The 20,887-nt window shown below is 42.1% G+C and overlaps 3 protein-coding genes across 3 annotated transcripts; 2 read left to right on the top strand and 1 right to left on the bottom strand.

Moving 5' to 3' along the window:
* Nucleotides 1-222: 222 nt before the first annotated feature.
* Nucleotides 223-2,454, top strand: ACRALDRAFT_1070414 (uncharacterized protein; the record flags this gene model as incomplete). Its single annotated transcript, XM_071017765.1, has 4 exons — nt 223-336; nt 422-1,438; nt 1,517-2,331; nt 2,379-2,454. The coding sequence occupies 4 exons, from the start codon at nt 223-225 to the stop codon at nt 2,452-2,454; spliced, it is 2,022 nt and encodes a 673-aa protein (XP_070873728.1).
* Nucleotides 2,455-2,729: 275 nt separating this feature from the next.
* On the bottom strand, nt 2,730-7,269 carry ACRALDRAFT_2054535 (uncharacterized protein; the record flags this gene model as incomplete). The annotated part of the gene is made up of 6 exons (XM_071021712.1): nt 6,867-7,269; nt 6,696-6,782; nt 6,574-6,629; nt 2,905-6,514; nt 2,819-2,829; nt 2,730-2,765 (listed from the first exon to the last, which is right to left on the bottom strand). Exons 1-6 carry the CDS (start codon nt 6,910-6,912, stop codon nt 2,730-2,732), a joined length of 3,846 nt encoding a protein of 1,281 aa, XP_070873727.1. The 5' UTR covers nt 6,913-7,269.
* A 498-nt stretch (nt 7,270-7,767) lies between these two features.
* ACRALDRAFT_1016174 (mitochondrial 37S ribosomal protein uS10m) lies at nt 7,768-8,365 on the top strand (the record flags this gene model as incomplete). Its single annotated transcript, XM_071014732.1, has 2 exons — nt 7,768-8,158; nt 8,229-8,365. Coding segments are annotated over 2 exons (528 nt in total), but the record flags the coding sequence as incomplete, so codon positions are not given.
* Nucleotides 8,366-20,887: the final 12,522 nt, after the last annotated feature.

Genomic DNA, 20,887 nt, shown 5'->3' with positions numbered 1-20,887 from the left:
ATCGTCAAGCTATCACTATCAGTCGCATTGGAAGTGCCACAGTATTCTTACGAAGCCCAGCCGGATTTGCACCATCACCTCTCTACCACAGTTTGATCGTCTCACTGTATCCCGCTCTCGGCGATACATTCTTTCAGGTCCTGATTACGCGAATCTCCAGTCTTTGTATTACATTTCCTAGCCTCTTCTCTGGTACATCTGCCGTCATCCAGTGCCGCCGGCATGCCCCCATCAACGAAGCGCCTTCAGCGGCCTCGTCGCGACCCGCGTCAGGAGACTTCCGTCGTCCTGGCGGTGGATTCCTCACCGACACGTCCTGCGAAGCGCCGCAAGAAGGTTGGTGATCCAGAAGTCCACCCGGCCAGCTTCAGGCCATGCATGATCATTTGCTGACTGCAACCGGTGCCGTAACGCCTAAAAGGCCCAGGATGCGCATCTTTCCGGGCAGACTGAAGAGACGGAATCAAATACGGGCGCCGACCGCACCGATGCGCTTAACGATGACGATCAACTCCTCGCTCAAATTGTCCAACACCTCCTCTGCCCAAAGGAGGGACCGGTACAGGCAAGCAGAGATCATGCCAACGCGATCCATGAGGCCAATCAGGACGGTGTCAAGGCATACGCTAAAATTGCCGCCCAAGATTGGACATTTTACGTCACGAAGCTCAACGTCAACATTGGCCGTTCGTCGGAAGCGCCTGGCTCGGTTGCCTGCGAAGAGGGCGCGGACAGCAATAGCGATGATTGGGTGCATATCGACCTTGGACCGAGCAAGATGGTCTCACGACAACATGCTCGTATATTTTTCAATCCTGAAGAGATGAAATGGTTTCTGGAAGTCAGAGGTCGCAACGGCATCAAGGTCAATCACGTCCCGTTAAAACAGGCGAATTGTTGCTCTCTGCAAAGCGGCGACGTCCTCGACGTCGGCGGCAACGAAATGATGTTTGTCTTACCGACTGAGATCAGCACACTTCACATCCATCAGATGTACCTGAAGAGGGCAGGACTATCTAAGCAAGATCTAGCAAATTCTGTCCCCTCTCCATCTAGAGAAGAGACTTTCGAGGGCGGCCACAGCCTCGGTATTCCCGGGCCATCCCGCCGCACCCTTGATCAGTCCTACAGCCAGCCTATTGCCCCGGCCCCTCCCAACTATAAGCGTCTTGGGACTCCTCCCGCTCCCGAGAGGGCCCACCCCTCCCACCATATGTCTGTTGGCTATTCTGGCTCAGGCACCCTTTTGCTCAGCCAAAGCAATATCGACCTGAGTCACGACGACAATAGACACGTAAAGCCGCAGTTCAGTTATGCTCAAATGATTACCCAGGCCATTATGAGCGTTCCAAATGGCAAGCTTAACCTTAATGGCATATACACATTCATTACTACGAATTACGCCTATTATAGGCACCAGCCGCCGGCTGGATGGCAGGTAGAGTGCTGGCCCTCACCAAACGCTTTTTCTTTCTTTTTCTTTTTTTTTTGGGCTGGGTCGCTGACCTCCGCACAGAACTCTATCCGACACAATCTGTCTCTTAATAAGGCGTTTGACAAGGTCGCGAGGTCCACCCATGAGCCTGGAAAAGGCATGAAATGGCAAATCGTCCCCGAAGCACGGGAAGAAATGACTCGGAATGCCTATCGAGGCGGCCGGGGTGGACATAGGGGCTCCTCGGCCCCGACCTCGCCTAGCCAGTTAAGCTATATCACACACGGTCCTGGTGATGTCGTGTCCAGAGAATCTGGTTCTGCGCTGAAGAGAAAGCCACTGGCTGGCTTATCTCCATTACGAAAACCGACGCTCCGAGCCATACACATCACTCCTGATCGAGCCACGGGCCATCAGCTTATGCCCGCAGTTTTGACCGCGGATGGCAGCCCTCTTCCCAGGTCGCGGAAGGCAGTCACCGGCCCATCGCCTTCAAGTTGCTCGAACTTACAGGACCAGTCCCCGACGCTGACCTCTTCCTACCTGCAAGAAGACGGGGCTTCCTTTGTCACGCCGGCACCACACCGCGTTCATCCTAGGCTAGCACCGCCGAGTACTGCACAGCGACCAAGCCAGCACATGCCAACAAGTTCCCCGGCTCCGTTCTGGAAATATGCTGATATTGGAAGTACGCCGTTGAAACCAGTGGCGCACCTGGATCTTAGTCCGTCAAGATTAGCGAGTGGTTTGCCCCCTCATGGCAGCAGTCCGCCCCTTGCGGGCAAGTCCCCCCTTCTCTATCCAACAGGAGATAACGACACCCAAGAACAAGTCGCAGAGACATACCCGGTTCAATCACTTGAAATGGATGAAGACCAGGGGTTCGACCTCGCGAAGTAAGTGTTGGCATGTTTTGCTATTTCCCAACCGCCTCTATATTTAGGTCTTTCATTCTGACGGCCCCAGGGGCTTCCAAAGTATTGGATCCTACCATACTCCCGGCACTCGAGAACTGGTGATAGCGGACAGCTCCGCTGGGGGCAAGTGATGATCGCGGGTCGACACAAGCTGTGGGGTAGAAGGGCGGTTGTGGGATAGAATGGCTTGGACCCGTGATTGTTCTAACACACGTGGAAGTTAAGCCTGCAGAGCAAAACCAAATACATGCAGATACTCTCCGCGAATGCCACTAATTACGGACTAAAGCGCTCGATTCAAAGAAGGAGTGAGGATTATATTTGGTACAATGAGGGATCTAGCCGTGTCCTGACCCGTGCTTCCCCACCGACGTCCTTTATCTTGATGCCATGTAGGGAAATTCGATGTTTGCCTAGAGAAGGAACCGAATTCCTATAGTTACACATGTCTGTACACTATACCTACAACTTCAACCACTATACGCATAGGTAGTAGGTAGGGAAACGAATGTCCACCAGTGGGCCGCAGCCATTACGCGGCCCGGGGCTTACCACGCCGCTTTGGGTTGCCCCTACTGGGTCGCTTGCTTGTCTTGTTAGACTGATCATGGCCCTCGATGAACTTGATGAGATCATCAATGCTTCGCGAATCAATCTGAGGGGTTCTGTTCAGCGGGGACTTTTCAGCCGTAGACGTGGGCACCCGTGAAGAGCCCGGCGAATGGAAAGGTCCTTCGCCAGCGAAGCGAACTCCAGGGCGCAGCCGCTTATTTTGCAGGTCCTTGGCATGCTTCGCGATGGATACGGCATTATGCGTGAGCTGCTCCAGCCAATTCTCTGCCTCTTTTGTATTTTTGTCTTCGGATCCTAGCTTGGTCAGGAAGATGTTGTACGACTCGCGCATCCGCTTGACAGCACCCTTTGAGTCTTGATCCAAAGCCAAGGCCTGGGCGAGCTGAAAGAGCAAGGTAGCAGCATTGATGGAGCCCTTGCCGAATACCTTTTCGCAGACCCGCAATGACTCCTCGAACCAAAGACGAGATTGATGGTATGCCTTGAGGTGTTGGAGCATAACCGCGCCGTTGTTGATCGTCGTGATGGAATCGGGATGGTCCGGTCCATATATGATATTCCATAGGTCCAGAGCATGTTGGACGAATGTCAGGGCGGTCCTGCTATCACCTGTCTGGTGGAGAAATAGGCTCAGGTTAAGGTAGTTGAGCAGCGTCTCGGCCGAATCGAGGCCCACAGTACGCTCGGAGACAATAATGGCCTTGCGCGCAAGTTCCACGGCCGCCTCTTTCTCATCCAGCTGGTAGTACAGCATGGACAGAGTATTATACACCCGTGCGACCTCAGGATGAAGAACACCGTAAATTTGTTCATGGAGGGAGAGGGACTCCAGGAGGAGCTCTTGACCCAGCCTCTTCTGCGACTGTAAAATGGAGAGGCGCCCAGCTTCCAGAGCTTCCTCTGCTAAGGCGCTGCGAGGGCTGGAATCCTTCACGATAGGTATCATGTTAATAATGTCATCCGGTGAAAACGTGCAGGGAGTGCCGCTGGTACGACCCGCCGTCAATGACCGGTCCTGGCTCTTCTTCTTTTTCTTGGTCTCTGCATTCATCTGGCCATTATTGCCAGCACCAGTCGGATGTTTCGCATCACCAGCAGCATCCTGGTCGATGGTTCTCTTAGTGAACATATAGTCCTTTGCCTCGAGTTGCAGACCAAGCTTCAAGGATATTTCTCGTAGCAGCTGGAGTGGCTTGATGTGTACATAGAGATCGTTCTCAAGCTGGTACCTGAAACGTTTCCAAGTCTCATCTAGGATTCGTGAACGGAGAGAGTCGGGTGTGACAGTCTCAAAAGAATAGTCGCCTTCTGGGTACAACGCCTTGAGGGACGGGTCGACATCAGAAACTGGGTTGGGGTTGAGATTGACCCCTAGCAAACAGTTTAAGAGATGAGCCATGCACGCTGAAGTAAGAGGTGCAGGGGTGTGCCGCAGATAGGCAGACGCAATGTGCTTGAAAGACCGGGCGATCATATCGTGCACGCAGAGGTCACGTAGGCACTGAAGACTCGGGTCTGTACTCAATGATGCGAGACGTCCAATGTATCGAATGTTGATCCCTCTCTTGTGGAGCAAACGACTGAGTGATGCGCCATCGACGGGAAAGCTTATCTCGCTTTCTTTCAATTCTCGCAATAGTTCTGGAATGACCTCATCCGTCAAGTACTGGCAAGCGAGTCGAACATCTCGCTCGTCTGCCTCAAGCTGCGCCCTTTCCTCGTCAGTCTGGGGCTCTTGACCGCTGAATGCGTCAGGATTAAGGGAAAAGGTAAATTTTGACAAGTCGATACGATCCTCGTCTTTCTGATCACCAGGTGGCATGGACGTTTCGTTTGACTCAGTATCTGCGGCTGCACACCCGTCTTCATCAGGCGAAGCGTCGACCGCGTTCCCCGAATTGGTGGAAACACCCTGCCGACCACGACCTCGGCGGGCAAGTTCGGTATCTACCCATTCTTTCATTTTCTTGCGACAGAAAGAATCTATAAGCTCAGGACGAAGGACGGTCATGCGGTGGGGGTACTCCGCAAAATCTTGTCCTCCATTGCTCGACATGTCAAGCCAAGCAATGTCCAAAGGCGTTACCCGATAAAGGTCAAGCACATACTTGCGGCCATCGGTGCCCATCAAGCCCTTCGTCTCGACGCTTGTTTCTAAGTCGACGCGGCGACCATCCTTATCCCACACGGGGTGCTTTTTAACTCTCAAAGCACGAGAAAGTTTCTCGAAGACCCCTGAAAAACGTTCATCAGCGGCAACGATGTCCCTGCCATCCACGGCACCGTAGTCAATTTGATTCTCGCCCGGCTCCCGTGGTTTGAAAATCCCAGGGACAATGCTCTGGCCGACGACGCGTTTGCCGAGGTAGTCCACAACTACAGTCGCCGTTGTGTAGAGTCCATCGATATCAAGCTGGTTAACCAGGGCGACCCCAGCCACATCTCTTGCTGTGGCGACTCTTGCGGCCTCATCTCCGCCTTCGGACGCGAAAGTACCGACACCATCAGCTCCGAAGGAGAAAAAAATGTTGTTGTAGACAAAAATTTGCGCGTCCTCGCACTCGGTTGGATTCAGAGGTTGGATCTCGCCCCGTGCGACCATGATAGCACCGCGTGTGGCGGCATCGTTATAATCCGCAAACAATTTGGAGATAATACGTTCGCGGAAAACTCGATCCTGGATGGTTTCCTTTGGCAGTTCTCTCGCGGACTGAAGCTCCTCATTCCAGTCCCGCAGAGTGTCGGTATTGTCGGCTCCGGCCAAGAGGTAGGTCTCTTGAGACCGTGCAGGATCCGAGGCATGGGACGAAAGAAGGGACGATGTAGTTGGAATTACCCAGGGCGCAGCGGGGATGGCGTTGGCAATTGGGATGGTGGAAAGAGGGTCCCGTTGGGCGTTGAATTCCTGAAGAGCGTGGAAGGAAACTTTGAAAGACGGAGAGACAGAACTTAGAAGGTCGAGAATAGAGTGCGCAGAATGACCCTTCGGTGGTGACCTTGGTTGGGGGTCAAACTTGCTATTGGAAGACTTGTTGACATAGAAGCCACCAACATGAGACGTTATATGGTGTTGCTCGCCCTCCATGGTCGCAACGACCAGGTAGAGCAGATGCCCTTGTTGCCTCAAATGACAGGGTGGAGGATTCCAAGGCGAGAGGCATATCGACTTGACAGTCTTTGGAGGGTCTTGTGCCCTGGGCGGCAAAAGCTTTGAAATGGAGGCTGAAGCCCCGAAGGCACATTCCCCTATGTCGGGTTCTGTACTGCCCTGCATTGTCTCGCCTGGCTTGGGGGTAAGCGTGTCGAGCACAGAAACCCCCGCAAGTATGCCCTGCACAAGGTCTGTACGATCTCCGGCGGCCCCTATCAGCTCCCGAATTCTGACTAGGTGTATGCGGGCCTCCCTCTCATTGTAAGGGTCCTCCACGAGGGTAACCTGTGCCTGGTCGGGATTGATCACGTCGGAGACAGGCAGGAAATCATTGATTCGTTCTCCTTGGTGCTCTAAATGGAAACAGGTGTATCGGAATGCAGCAGGCATATCGATAATGGATTGTCGGACTTCGTGGATTTGCTCATGCGGAGAAACCTGCAGTGGCAGTCAGGCAAACAAGAGCGATAGAGCGAAGATTTTCAAATCCAACTTACAAGAATGTTCATAGCATGGGGTTCATGGGGCAGATGTACGGCAAGGTTAATGAGGGCTATCTCTGTTTAGCAGATTTCCAGCGACGAGAACGCCATCGGCACGAGAAGACCATGCGTGTTACCTTCATGAGCTTGCTCATTATCTGCAACAACTACTCCTGAATCATGTGGCGGTGCCCCCGGACGGGAACTCCCCATTGTCATATTATCTATGTACAACGTATGCGTTAGTGCAAAATCAAGTACATGTAGAAGCGCGGAGAGTTACGAGAAATGATGAACAGCGGGCTTACTTTCAGAGGGTGTCAATGTTGACGGTTCATCGGATGCCGTGGCCATGACTAGGCATCCACCACACTTGTTCGAGCTTGGGTCCTGATACAATGCACGTCGACTAACGTTTCTCTTCGTGTAGCACACTGGCTGCAAAACCGGTGCTGGAGGCCAGATGTGTATGGCGGATCACAAAGGGGTTGAGGCCTTGCAGCAATTTCACAGCAGCGAGGGAGTCCCAAGCAAATAATCCGATTCCTCAAGCGGAAGGATGTCAGTAAAGAAGAAATAATCAAAGGATAGCAGAGACTGAGGCGACGATTCTAGTCCTCCTGCATCATACAGGCCAAAGATGGGCAAAAGCAGGAATGATCGGCTAGAAGCGAGGTACCTTCCTGAGCTTCGTGGGTGGTAATGGAGAACAGGCAAGGTAATGAAAAAGAGTAAGAAAAAATTGCTCTCCTCACTTTCCTCCATCCGACCAATTGGCCAACCAGGGGCTCTCAAATTTTACTAAAACGGCCCGGCAACGCACTACCTACCACCAGGGTAAATGACGTCCTAACAAAGTGGGGCCATGGAGCGTCGCACGTGATATCCTCGACCATATTCTTCTTGAAATACCGCCGACGCTCAGAACTCTATTGGACTACTCTGGGAGCTGGGAATGCTGCAACCATGGGCGGAATCAGATCCCTACAACTAATGCGCCATACGTCGCGGCCCTGGGTGAGTCGTTATTTAATCCACCTTGTGTCAAATCGATTCTTGATTACCATAATAACATCTTTTATCAACCTCCAGACGACTCTCAAGGTTTCCGGCCTACCCCTAAATGTCGGTACGAAGGCGTCTTTTCAGACGTCCGACACAAATGACGCTGCAGCTGCTACGAAAGAGGAATCGGGCCTAACGGACTTGCGCTTCCCGCGTAGTGTGCAAGCTCTGTACCTGAAGCCGCTGCGACGGGAGGCTGAGTATGGCATTCCATCTTGCGATCTACAGTTGCGCTCATATAGTTTGCGCAATGTTGAGTTTTTCTCCGATTTCGCTCTACGTGCAGCGTATTATCTGAACTTGCCCGCCTTCGGGCCGATATCACTGCCTCGGATCACCGAACGATGGACGGTACCAAAAAGCAGCTTCATCTACAAGAAATCGCAAGAGAATTTTGAGAGGGTAACTGTCCGCCGCCTGATCCAAATTCGGGATGGGCATCCCGAGACGGTCCAATTATGGCTTGCCTTTCTTCAGAAGCATGCCTATTATGGCATTGGGATGAAGGCCAATGTTTGGGAATTCGGTTCCACAGGTAAGAACACTCGAGATCCGATTTTCTTCTCCGCCTCCCGACTAAGGACTTTACGTCTGCCATTGTTTAGGTACTGATAAATCGGTTATAGATATTGCTGAGGCTGGTTCATCAAGCCTTGCGCCCAAATGGGAGCACCTGGTCCAGCATAAGACAATAGGAACAATGGAAAGGGTCGAGGAGCTGCTAAGACTCCGGAGGTTTAGGACTGAATGAAAGTAAAACCTGTTATATATATCAGGCGAGGGACAGGAAAAGTGTTGATGTATTACAAAGCGCTACCGTAAAACTCGGTTAACTGGATAACAACTGTCAGGCATTTATGCCTAAGGTCCCCGATAAGCCCGAAGGGTTACATTCGAAGGGCCACGTTATATACTGCTCCGAATATGGAGGTACTTCTCATAGATATACTATAGTGCTTTTTCCCCTCTTTTGCCTATATATTTAATATCATAGACTAGTACTCTTTTATAGTCTATAATAAACATAAGTCACTCTTTATATCCTATTCGCGTTCTAATAGTTATAAGCCCGGCGCTCTAGTAAACTATTATAGGGTTTGAGTAAGAAGTAAAGGAAGCTATTGTAAGACTATAAGAGAGGCCTATAAGTACACTAAAAAAGGGGGTACTATAATAAGATTATTCGTTAAGTTTTTTTAAGAAGATATAGGTATAGAGGTCCTTACTTATAGACCTCTGGCTACTACTTAATAGGAAGGTATCAGTTATATAATCTCCACTTTACGTAACTAAGGGACCTTTATTAACTAGGTAGCCTTATTATAAAGGCTACCACCCCCTTTATATACTCTAAGCTAACTTTCGTATTATAAATATATAATAAGCTATTAATATCTGCTATTAATAACTACTTTATAGTTATAGGCAGCGGAATCAGGAGCAAAAAGATATATATCTTTATACTAATTTACCTATCTTAATACCTGATTATTAATATAGGTAGTTAGTAATACAGAGATATAAGATACAAGCAGAGACAAAAAGTCTATTACACAATAAAGAGTCTACTGCGTAATAACCTAGTCTACTGTATAATAAGCAACTAGTCTACTATATAATAAGCAAAGCTTATTATTACTGCTTTAAGACTTGTCTCTCTATATACTATTTATCTCTATATATCTGCTTGCTCTCCTTCTTCTTTCACTCCTTTTCTTACTCTTCGTTTATCTTATTCCTATATTCTACTATCAGTATTATAGAATATTACTTTATTAAATTCACTCAGCCTTCTATTACTCGAGCTCCTTTTACTATCTCCTTCTTTAATCTACGGCTTCCAGTTAAGCTTGTGGATTTTATCCAAAATCTCACATAAGCCTTCTCTAAATACGAATATACCTAGTAGTTAGCACGTAAGCCTCTAGAACCTCTTCACGAGAGGCCTTTATAGCTTATATAATAAGACTTTAAGCTCCCGTACTTAGCACTAGTAGGAAACTCAGAGCCTTATAACACGAATTAATAAGCCCTCTTTATGCCTCTTATACAAACGACCCTATTCCAATCGATCTAATAGTTCTAGGCTCTGCGCCTCTCTTTTAAAGCCCTCTTTTTGCCTTTATTCTATTACGGTTAGAGCCGTTTTACCGGCATATCCGCCTGCTCGTTAAATAACCTCCTCCTGCTCTAATTAATCGCCTATCCTCGAAGTCATAATGGCTTTAACCGAAGTTATACTCGCCGCCCCCGGCGATTAGCATAACTAGCTCCGAGGCGTTCTAGGCCACGCCGCCGTGAAAAAGGTTAAGGACCTCGTTAATCCTAGTATTAGTGATAGTAATAGACCCGAACCACTAGAAGACGAGCCCCCTCTAGAAGCTAACGCAGATAACAATAGCTAGGATTAGAAATATAATATCTGGCTATATTATTATAATAAGTATACTAGGGAGTAAAAGGGGCTTGTCTTTATGTTCCTCTATATCCAATAGACTATCGCGAGGAACGTTATAGAGTGGTATAGTTAAACCACCGATCCGAAAGAAATCATAAACACCCTTGTTATAGGTTTTATGTGAGGAGTAAGGAGAGTCGTTAAGACTATAATAAGAATAGGTCACGAAGCTGACCTTAGGGGGGGAATGATTATAAGATTATCCGTTAAGCCCTTTTAACTCAGGACTTAACGGGAAATACCCTACTTAAGGACTAGTGACTATCCTCCCTAGGATCGATATATAATAACCTAAGGCTCTAAGACTATAGGTCTTAGGCTAGCTTAATAATCCTAAAATATAACTCGGTCCTAAATATCCCTAGGGTTAACCTTAGGGCCGGTTCCGGGTTCTTAATATATTCCTTAACGCCTCTAAGTCCTATCCGATCCCCTCGAATAGAATATCCCTGATATCACGCCCCTTCTTCTAAGGCTCCTGTCTACCGGAGCCGGTAACCGTTACTAATCCGGCCTATCCGTTAATCTATCCCGACCTAGGGATAAACAGGCCGGCCTAAACTCCACTTATCGGGGCCACTAACTCCCTCCTTATCCTCCCGAACTAAACTAGCCGTCCCCCTTAACCTAACCTGACCTTCCTTTAGTTAATCCCGTCCACCTTATATAGTATAACCGTGGTCTTTATAAACCGAGAGGCCTAGTTATTTTTAGACGAAGCATAACTCTCCTAGGTCTCCTTTATTTATCTCCTTTACTACGACTATATTAATATTATACTTATAATAAGTAATAATCTTATAAATATACTAGGTATCGTAATTTACGATACCTTGGCTATTACTTAAGCAAATAACGTGGCGTGATAACCGTCGCGTAGGCTGTTGACATAACAGTCGCCACCTAATCTTTCAGGGTCTTTTGCTAGCCCCGGATCCAGGAAGAAATCCCAGAAGTCAGTTCTTTATATATAATAACGCGTTTGCGTAATAAGCAGTAATCCTACGGATCTATAAATTCAACAGTTATTTTGCTTAATTCCTCTTTTCCGCGCGTATAGCCTACTACTCGTAGCCTAATTTATTAAAAGGTTATAAGCCCGGGTTAGCAAAGAAGGAAATCTACTCTTTTCTACCCTTTTATTCTACTCGAAATACAAAAAAGACTCCCGCCTTTTTAGGCCACGTAAAATACCAAAAAGACTCCTACCTGCCTTTTTAGGCTATCCCTTTATCCTCCCCCGGTCGCAGATCCTTATCTCCGACTATACGAAATCTCTTTATCTCCCGAAGATAGCTAATCGAATCGAACCGTTTATTCCGATACCACGGTTTAAAGCTCTTTATTCTTCCTAATACGGTCGCTAAGAGTCGTGCTAAGAGGCTAGCTCTTTATTCCTGTTCCGGAAGAACCACACGATCGGAATAAGACTCTTTATTATAATCGGATATACTGTTCCTTTATTAATAAAGGGACTTTTTAAAAAAAGAAGGATAACGAATACGTGGATTAAACACAAAGGCTCTTATGACTGCTCCACGAATAATAGCTATAATAATTAAGCTACTTAACCTACCGCGCTGCCTATAACAATAGGATATCGTAATGTGGTATATAAGCTTTTAGTAAAAAGTCCGCCCGTGGAAATCCTGTTATTCGCTTTATACGAGCATCGCTTTTCTTCGCGTCGCGAGATCTATAAATAGCTTTACTGATTAGACCCACTTTTGGACCCACTCTTCGAAGCTAGGCTAATCAGAATCAGACCTTTAGCTTAGTATTCTTTGTTTCTGTCCTTTATCGATAACGTAATAAAGAAAAAGCAATAAAGAAAATAATAAAAATAAATCGTTAAATAACTCAGTTAATTTTAACATAAATAAATAATAAAAAATATCGTTCTGCTACTTAAAAATGACTTAATAAGAGACTAGCAAAGAAATTTCCGTCCGGAAGCTCTAGGGCAGCACAGACTATCAAAACTAGACTATAGGAATACACGCTTACTTTGCTCGTAAAGGAAAATATATTAAAGACGTTATAAAGCCCCTTCTAGTAAATCCTTCTGTAAAGCAGAAGGAGGAGTCTCTAAAGGCAGCTAGAGATATACTCTCTACTCTTTTAGACGGTCCCTTAACTCAGGTTTAAGGAATAAACAAAGCTTTAAAAGTATAGGAAAAACTAAAGGATTTATATAAAGCAAAGGGATTCTAGGCCGACTATATCGTCCTGACTTCTTTCTTTAACCTCTCGCCTTCTAAATTCCCTAATCTCGAAGCGTATTTATATAAAATATAAAAGAGACTGCTCACCTTAAATTAAAGAGGTATATCCTTTTCTGATAAGGTGATCTTTGCCTGGATTCTTAATAGTCTCGATAAGAGGTATAAATCTATAGTAGGGTAAATAACTTAAGCTCTCCGTTATAATATTACTAGGTATATACTAGATAAATTAATAGCGGAATTAATAGATACTTTAAGAAAGGTCGATTAGCCGTCGAATACCCTCCTTCTATAAGGTTCGAAATCATAGAAGAATAATAGCAAAAAGCCCTAGAAAAAGACTAAGGGTTTATTCTATAAGAGCTATAAGAAGCCTGGCTATACGCTGACTAACTGCTACTTTCTCTATCCTAAAAAAGCACCTAAGAATTAGGTAATAAAGGATAATTCAGGATTAAGGAAAAATACCCAGAATAGGGTAAATAAATCCTAGTCCTCTCGAAAGGATAAGGAAAAGAAAGGAGGTAGAAATACGCGTCTCTCTCGATAAGAGAAGCGTATAATAAACCTCGTACTAAAGGCAAAGGAGCAGCACGCCCTAGATACGTCTTTAGAAGAGGAGGAGAACGACGAGTCTGCTATGGTTAATATAATTATAGATTAGCAGAATTAACCGCAGGATTAACCGTAAGATCAGTTATAGGAAAAAGAAAAGGAAAAAGAATAGGAAGACGATAATAAAAACGAAGAGGCCGGCGTTATTTTTAAAGACGTCCTCCCTCCTCCGTTTCCTCTTCTAGACCGTCCTAATCCTTTTACACAGAATTTAATAGATATAGATTAGGTATTTATTATCTCTTCTAAGAATAAAGATATAAATAATACTAACCTTAATATAGATTAGTTAGTAGAAAAGATTTGTAAAATATAAGCAGAAAACAGTATTAAATTAGATCTGAATTTCTGTGTAGATAACGGGGCTACGGCGTATATTATTATAAATAAAAGACTCTTTTTACTTATAATTCCAAAGAGAGAACTGTTTGTTAGGGTCAGGTAAAGGAAATAAAGATATAAGGTGAAGGAGACTGCGTTATAAAATTCAGGGATACTAGAAAGCTTCTGGTTTTAGAAGAGTGCCTTTATATGCCGGAAATAGGCACGAATATTATTAGTCTCTCTCGTCTTAATAGTAAAGCTCGCGGTCTTACTAGAAACAAAAAGCTCTTATTATTTAATAATAAAGAGCCCCTCTTTCTTTATATAACGGCTCTGCTTTATAACGGGCTATACTAGGCTATAGCACGGGCATTATCGTACAGGGGGGTTAAGTCTTAAAAAATAAATATAATAAATACTAGAAAAAACATAAAGAAACTATTATAAAAAGGTATTTTACCCAAAGAATAGTCTTAAGACTTAACTAGAATAAAGAGGTTTTAGAGGTTCAAAGAATAAATTTCAAAGAAATAAAATAAATAAAGAAATATAAGAAAGGGGTTAGTTAAACCTTAATAAAGAAATAATATAATAAAGAAACCTTAACCTCTTTAACCTTAAGAAGAGCTTTATAAATAAAGACACCGTAATAACCGTCGAAGGACTACTTCTATAACTGAAAACATAACGCTATGGTATAATAGGATGGGTTATATTAACCCTGTTACCTTAAAAAGTCTTTATACTAATACTCTTAAAAAAGATTATAATATAACTAACGAAGAGTTAACTGAAATACAGAGCTATAATGCCTGTAAGAAGAGCAAGTCTATTACACTTACGAATAAAAATTCAGTTAATAAATACAAGGACTTTTTATATTTAGAAAAGGTTTATATAGATCTTTACGGTCCTATCGAACCTCTTTCTTATAATAAGAAGCATTGGATTTTGTTTATACTAGACCGTTCCACCCGGTTTCTATGGGCATAACTGCTCTTAGATAAGTCTAAAACGACGGTAGTTATAGCTATAAAAGAGTGGAAAGCTTAGGTGGAAAATAATAATAATAATAAATATCACTTCTTTATTAAAGAAGTAGATATGGACGGTGGAAAAGAATTCAATAACGGCTCTTTCTAACGCCTCTTTACAAGTATAAAGCATAATATAAAGCCACCGTACACTTATAAAGCTTAAGGCTCTGTTAAACGAGTTATAAGAACTATAATAGAAAAGGTTCCAGCTCTTCTTTTCCACTCAGGGCTGCCTCGTTACCTTTAGGGTAAAGCTATGCTTTCAGCTATTTATATATATAACAGATCACCTAATTCAGCTCTTAAATATAAAAGTCCCTTTAAGCTTTCATAAGGTTAGAAACCTAATATTAATAATATACGGGTCTAGGGTTCTATGATTTATTATAAAAGTAACGACCCGAATATAAAGAAACTAGATACAAGAGCACTTCGAGGTGCTTTAATAGGTTTTAATAACTATAACTATAAGGTTTATAACCTAGTAACTAAAAAGACTGGTTGGTTTCGAGACGTTTATATCTTAGAGAATCAGTTTCTTTACTCTTCTTTAGATAACTATAATAATAACTATACGCCTAAAAATAATAATAACCTCCCTCCTTATATTAATACTTAGGCATATAATAAACAGGTTTCTAACCGCGGGCCTTATTAACCCGTTAAGTATAATAAAGGAATCACTTTTAGTAAAAATACCGGTTAATTTTCATAAAATATTCCTTCGCGCGTTTCGAAACGTTCTGTTAAGTCTATTTAACCTAAAGAAGAGAATAATAATAATAATAGACGTAAGAGTCTTCGTCTACGGGCAGCGGGCTATGAAGTTCCAGCTATTAATAATAATAATAATAATAATATCAACCATAGCCCGGCTAATAATAACAGTAGCCAGAGTACCAGGCTAGAAGTCTAAATACCTTTAGAACTATTAAAACCGGACTATAAGAATTTAATATCCTATAATAATAGTGCGCACTTATAATATTATATAAAAGATATAATACTTAGAAACCTATAGTTTTAAGAAGATTCCCTATTTCTTTTAACTATAAATTCGATTAACGAACCAGCTACCTATAAACAGGCTATAAACTGCCTAGATAAACATAAATAGATAGACACGATAGTAGCAGAAATATTAGAACTCGAAAAGAGAAAGACCTAGGACTTAATAAATATAAGAAATACGCCTAATAATTATAATAAAATAAAAGAAGACTACCACGTACTAGGAGGTCGTTAGGTCTTTAGAATCAAATATAATAGCTCTGGCGAAGCTAGTTAATATAAGGCTCGGTGGGTTATTCAGGGGTTTAATCAGGTTCTAGGTCTTAATTATCTAGAAACCTTTTTAACTACCTGCCGGCCAGAAAGCTATAAACTAGCTTTAATACTAGGCGTATCACGCGGCTAGAAATTCAGGCAGTTCGACGTTAAAAACGCGTTCGTTCATACTAATATAGATACCCTGATATACGCTATATAACCTATAGGCTTCGAGAGAGAAGATAGCTTAGAAAATAATAAAAATAATAATTATATAACACTCTATAAGCTTCATAAAGCTTTATACGGGTTAAAACAAAGTCCTAGACTCTGGTATAATTACCTGGTTAAGATATTAACTAAACTAGGTTACCGGGTCTCTGAATATAATAACGGAGTTTTTACCTTTTATAAATATAATAAAATTAAAAGAATAGAAGAACGAGCTATTCTTTTATACCACGTTAACGATATAGTGGCTCTAAGCCCTTCTAAGAATACTTTAAACTATTTCTTTAAGGAGATGTCTAAAGATATTACACTCAAAGACTTAGGTGAAATAAATACCTTTCTAGGTTATATAATAAATATAAATAAAGAAAATAAGACTCTTTCTATAAGTTAGTTGCCTTATACTAATAAGATACTTAAAAGGTATAATAAACGAAGTCTAAAAAGGGTTAACACCCCTTATATACACAAGAAGGTCCTAGTACCAAATCCTAAACAAGCGTTAACTAATAATATAAATAAATACTAACAGGAAATCGGGGCTTTATTATATCTAGCCTTATATTTAAGACCAGATATAACTTACGTAGTTAACCAGTATTCTCGCTATATAAGTAATCCCTCGTAAGACCACTTTACTACGTTAAATCGAATCTAGGCTTATATAAATATATATCCTAATATCGGTCTTTTATATAACTATAATAAAGAAGACCTTAGTATTTACGGTTATTCTGATACCAGCTTTTCAGATATAATCGAGGATAGAACCTCGACTTCAGGATATATTTACTACGTAGGAGTAAATAACCCTGTTAGTTAGACCTTAACTAAACAAAAAGTCATTACTTTATTAATAACAGAGGCCGAATATATAGCTCTCACAGAAGCTTCCAAAGAAGGAATCTATCTTTATAATCTATATAAAGATATACTATAGAATCTAGGTCTAGATTCTAATATAAAAGGCAATAATAATAATAATAAAAATAATAATAATAATAATAAAACTCTCAAGATTCCTACTATCTTAATAGATAGTAAGAGTGCAAAGAAGCTCGCCGAAAACCCTGAATTTTATAAACGGGTAAAGCATATCGACAGGCAGTATCACTACTATAGGCAACAGCTATAAAATAATAAAATAAAAATCGTATATATAAATACGAAATTTAATATAGCTGATATAATAACTAAAGGTTTAGTAAAAGAGACTTATAATACTCTTTACGGTTATATAAACCTAGGTTATAAGGACGATACGTTGCCTAAGTATAATTTACCGCCTTATAATAATATTAAAGAATTAAAATACTAGGTTTTAATACTTAGTATTCTTAGTTCTTTACAAGGGGATACAACTAGGTTTTTTACCTTCGGGTTTTCCTAGATATCAAAGGTTTTTCTGAACTTTCCTTTAGATAATATACTACAATAATAACAAGGGTTTTTGAATTTTCCCTTAAATTAAAAAGAAGAGGTTTTTTCAAATTTTTCCTCTATATATTCTAGTCTTAGATAGACTAGGATTACTGCGCTATAACATAACATAATTATAACTATAATCTGACTAAGCTGCACTTATTATATAAGAGTCAGCTTACGGGGGGGTGTTAATATTATACTTATAATAAGTAATAATCTTATAAATATACTAGGTATCGTAATTTACGATACCTTGGTTATTACTTAAGTAAATAACGTGGCGTGATAACCGTCGCGTAGGCTGTTAACGTAACAGTCGCCACCCAATCTTTCAGGGTCTTTTGCCAGCCCCGGATCCAGGAAGAAATCCCAGAAGTCAGTTCTTTACACATAACAACGCGTTTGCGTAACAAGCAGTAATCCTACGGATCTACAAATTCAACAGTTATTTTGCTTGATTCCTCTTTTCCGCGCGTACAGCCTACTACTCGTAGCCCAATTTATCAAAAGACTATACTATAATAAAGCCCTAAGCGCTCTAGCCGGGGCCCTATCTAATAAAGGGCTTTAGTTAGAATAAACTATAACTCTAAAAGCAGATATTAGGTCGGTAATAAATCGTAACCCTTATTATTTTCGTAATCCCCTTATACTATTACTATTATTAAGGCGACCTAAAAAGCCTATATAAAGAATACTTTTAGAATAAGGCCCGCCACGCTATAGTCCTAAATAATAAAAGAACTTACTCTATTTCCTTTATCGCCCTCTCGCGGCTTATCTAGCTTAAGGCCGGGCGATAATAAGACGTGATATCTATTATAAATACTAATAATAATAAAGCCTATCTGTAGACGCGTGCGCTATAATAGTACTCTAGACGCGCCCTTGATTAACTAAATAACCGTATCGTAGAAACCCGTAATAGGTAGTCGTATCTAAGTAAAAGGGGAAGGAATAATATAAGTAGGGCCTATATTAGGTTATACGACTATTCTGATATAGGACTTTTCTATTTACCTAACTTATCTTATTATTTTCCTTTTCCTTACCCTTTCTTATTGATCTATTCTTACTAATAATAATAGTATCGCCGTTAATAGTAAGTCACCTATCCCTGTTTATATTAAGGGTATTAACTTATCCTATAAACTCCTTATTAGGGTATATATTATTTCTGCGTGGTTCTATATATCGTCTTAGTCGCGTATAGGATCGCGGCCGGCTTAGAATTCGGCTAATATTATAGTAGATTATTATTATTATTATTACTATTACCGTTACTATAGTCATAATATAAGTGTTATATCCCCTTTACGTAGACCTTAGGCTAACTTATAATATTAAAGCAGACTATTATTATATAATAGCGCCCCCTGCTTTAGCTAATAAGTATAAAAAGTCCGGCGCGGCCGGTAAGTCCTTTAAAAAGTCCGGTAAGGCCGGTAAGAAGTCCGACGCGGTCGGTACTAAGTCCACTAAGGTAGCACCTAAGGTTATCGATAAGGAGATAACTAAGACTACTAGGAAGAAGGTATAGCGGGCCGCTAAGAAGGCTTAGGCTAAGGCTAAGGCCGCGGCTATAGCGGCTACTCTTAAGTAATAGTAGTAGTAGTAGTAATAGCAGTAGTCTAACTCTTTATCGGACTTATTATCGGATTTATCCTTAGATTTATCGTCTTCTTCCTTCTTAGATGATAAAGCTATTAAGCAGCCAGATATAGCGGCTACTCTAGCTAAATAAGCTACGCTGGTTAGGACTATTAAGAAGCCGGCTACTATAGCTACTCCGGTTACTAAGTTAACCGGCCCTCTCCCTTTAGGGCGTGATAACTCGCTGTAGGGTGCTCTTAAGCCCCTCGATAACCTGGAGGGCGTCCTTAACTATAGTAGTTAAGACGTTATTATAAGCGGTAGTGCCGATAAAGCCACCCTCTTTAACGATAAGGAAGCTAACTCTAATAGCTTATTATCGTCGGAGTTCGCTCTATTTATAAATGGGTCTAGTAATAAACCCTCGGACTTTAGCGACGGCGGCGGTATTAAAATACCGGTGCGTCCCGTTATCTTAGTTAGGTCGGGCCTAGAGCTTTATACTCCCTATAGGCGGTGGGCCCGTACGCTAGGTTCCTTAGCGTTATATAGCGATAACGCTACCGGTCCCCTTACTATACGGCCCTGCTATAGTAGTAAGGTATCCGATAAATACTATTATTATTATAATAATAATAGCCGCGACTATAAGTTAGTATATTTATATAGCTATAGTCCCCTTTACTTTAACCGCTCCTAAGGTTACTAATTAGATATATAGCTTTTATTATAGGCAGAGCGGTTAGTTAAGAAGCTATAGAAGATATTTTTAATACATTGGGCTACGAGTAGTAGGCTGTACGCGCGGAAGAGAGGAAAATCAAGCAAATAGCTGTTGTTATTCGTAGATCCGTAGGATTACTGCTTGTTTCACGAATATGTAAAGAACTGACTTCTGGGATTTCTTCCTGGATCCGGGGCTAGCAAAAGACTCTGGAAGATTGTGTGGCGACTGTTACGTTAACAGCCTACGCGACGGTTATCACGCCACGTTATTAGCTTAAGTAATAACCAAGATGTCGTATTTACAGTACCTAGTATATTTATATAATATATATCACAAGCCAAGTATATATGCACGTATAATACGTATAGTATTATAGTATAGGTTAAGCTGGTTATAAAGTAAACGTCTAGTTATATAGCTATAACTATATACTGTTTATTTTAACTTAGATATTATACTTATGATTATTATAATTATTACTTATTATAAGTATAATATTAACAGATATTAGTAGAGGCCGTATAGGGCGGTAATAGTTTAGACGACTAAATATCTATAAGTTAGCCTAATATCCTTATAAAGAGCACCGCTAATATATATAATTGCCGGGCTTATCGGGTCTAAACTAAGTTACGTCGGGCCCTCGAGGCTATAAAAAATACGTCCGGGATAATAAGGGGTTCGACCCCGTAGCGCGTTATTGCCAGGAAGAGGAGGAAGAGGCTAACCATAAGAGGCGCGATACTCCTATTCGTACGGAGCGTTACCTAGCCACTATTACCCGCCGCCTAGGCTAATTAGTTAAATAAAATTCGAAGTTAGCGGGTCTTCGTAAAAAAACGGATTATAAAAAATAAATAAGGATTACTTATAGTAGTTATTAGGATCAGGCTAGGGGGAGTTAGGGGGGCGTTAGTGTTTTTTTTTTTTATATTATTTTTCTATTTTCTTTTAATTTTTTCTTCCCTAGACCTAAATAAGAAAGGTCCCTTCGGGGCGCCGATAACACTATTAATTGGTTTTATTCTTTCGACTATAATACTCCTCGATAAGCGTATCGGGGAGGTGTCTTCGTGGTTCCTAAGTGTTATATTTATACTTATACCCGGCCTACTTAATAAGATATTTGCGCCTATTCCTGTTATAGCGATAAGCCAGGACTTCCTCTACCTTATATTTATCCGACTTTTATAGTTCGACCTTAACGTCCGCGGGTATAGGCGACCTACTATCCCGAGACTTTTATAGTTCGAGGAGTAAGATTAGGAAAATGTTATAAATCTTTATCGACTCCGGGAGTTATAGCTTATAAGCGAGGTTATACTGGCCTATTATAGAGGTGATCTTATAAGGGCCGAGG

The sequence above is a fragment of the Sodiomyces alcalophilus genome (assembly GCF_042370955.1).
Source record: "Sodiomyces alcalophilus JCM 7366 unplaced genomic scaffold ACRALscaffold_6, whole genome shotgun sequence".
Taxonomy (NCBI): domain Eukaryota; kingdom Fungi; phylum Ascomycota; class Sordariomycetes; order Glomerellales; family Plectosphaerellaceae; genus Sodiomyces; species Sodiomyces alcalophilus.
This window is presented reverse-complemented; position numbering and strand designations above follow the sequence as displayed.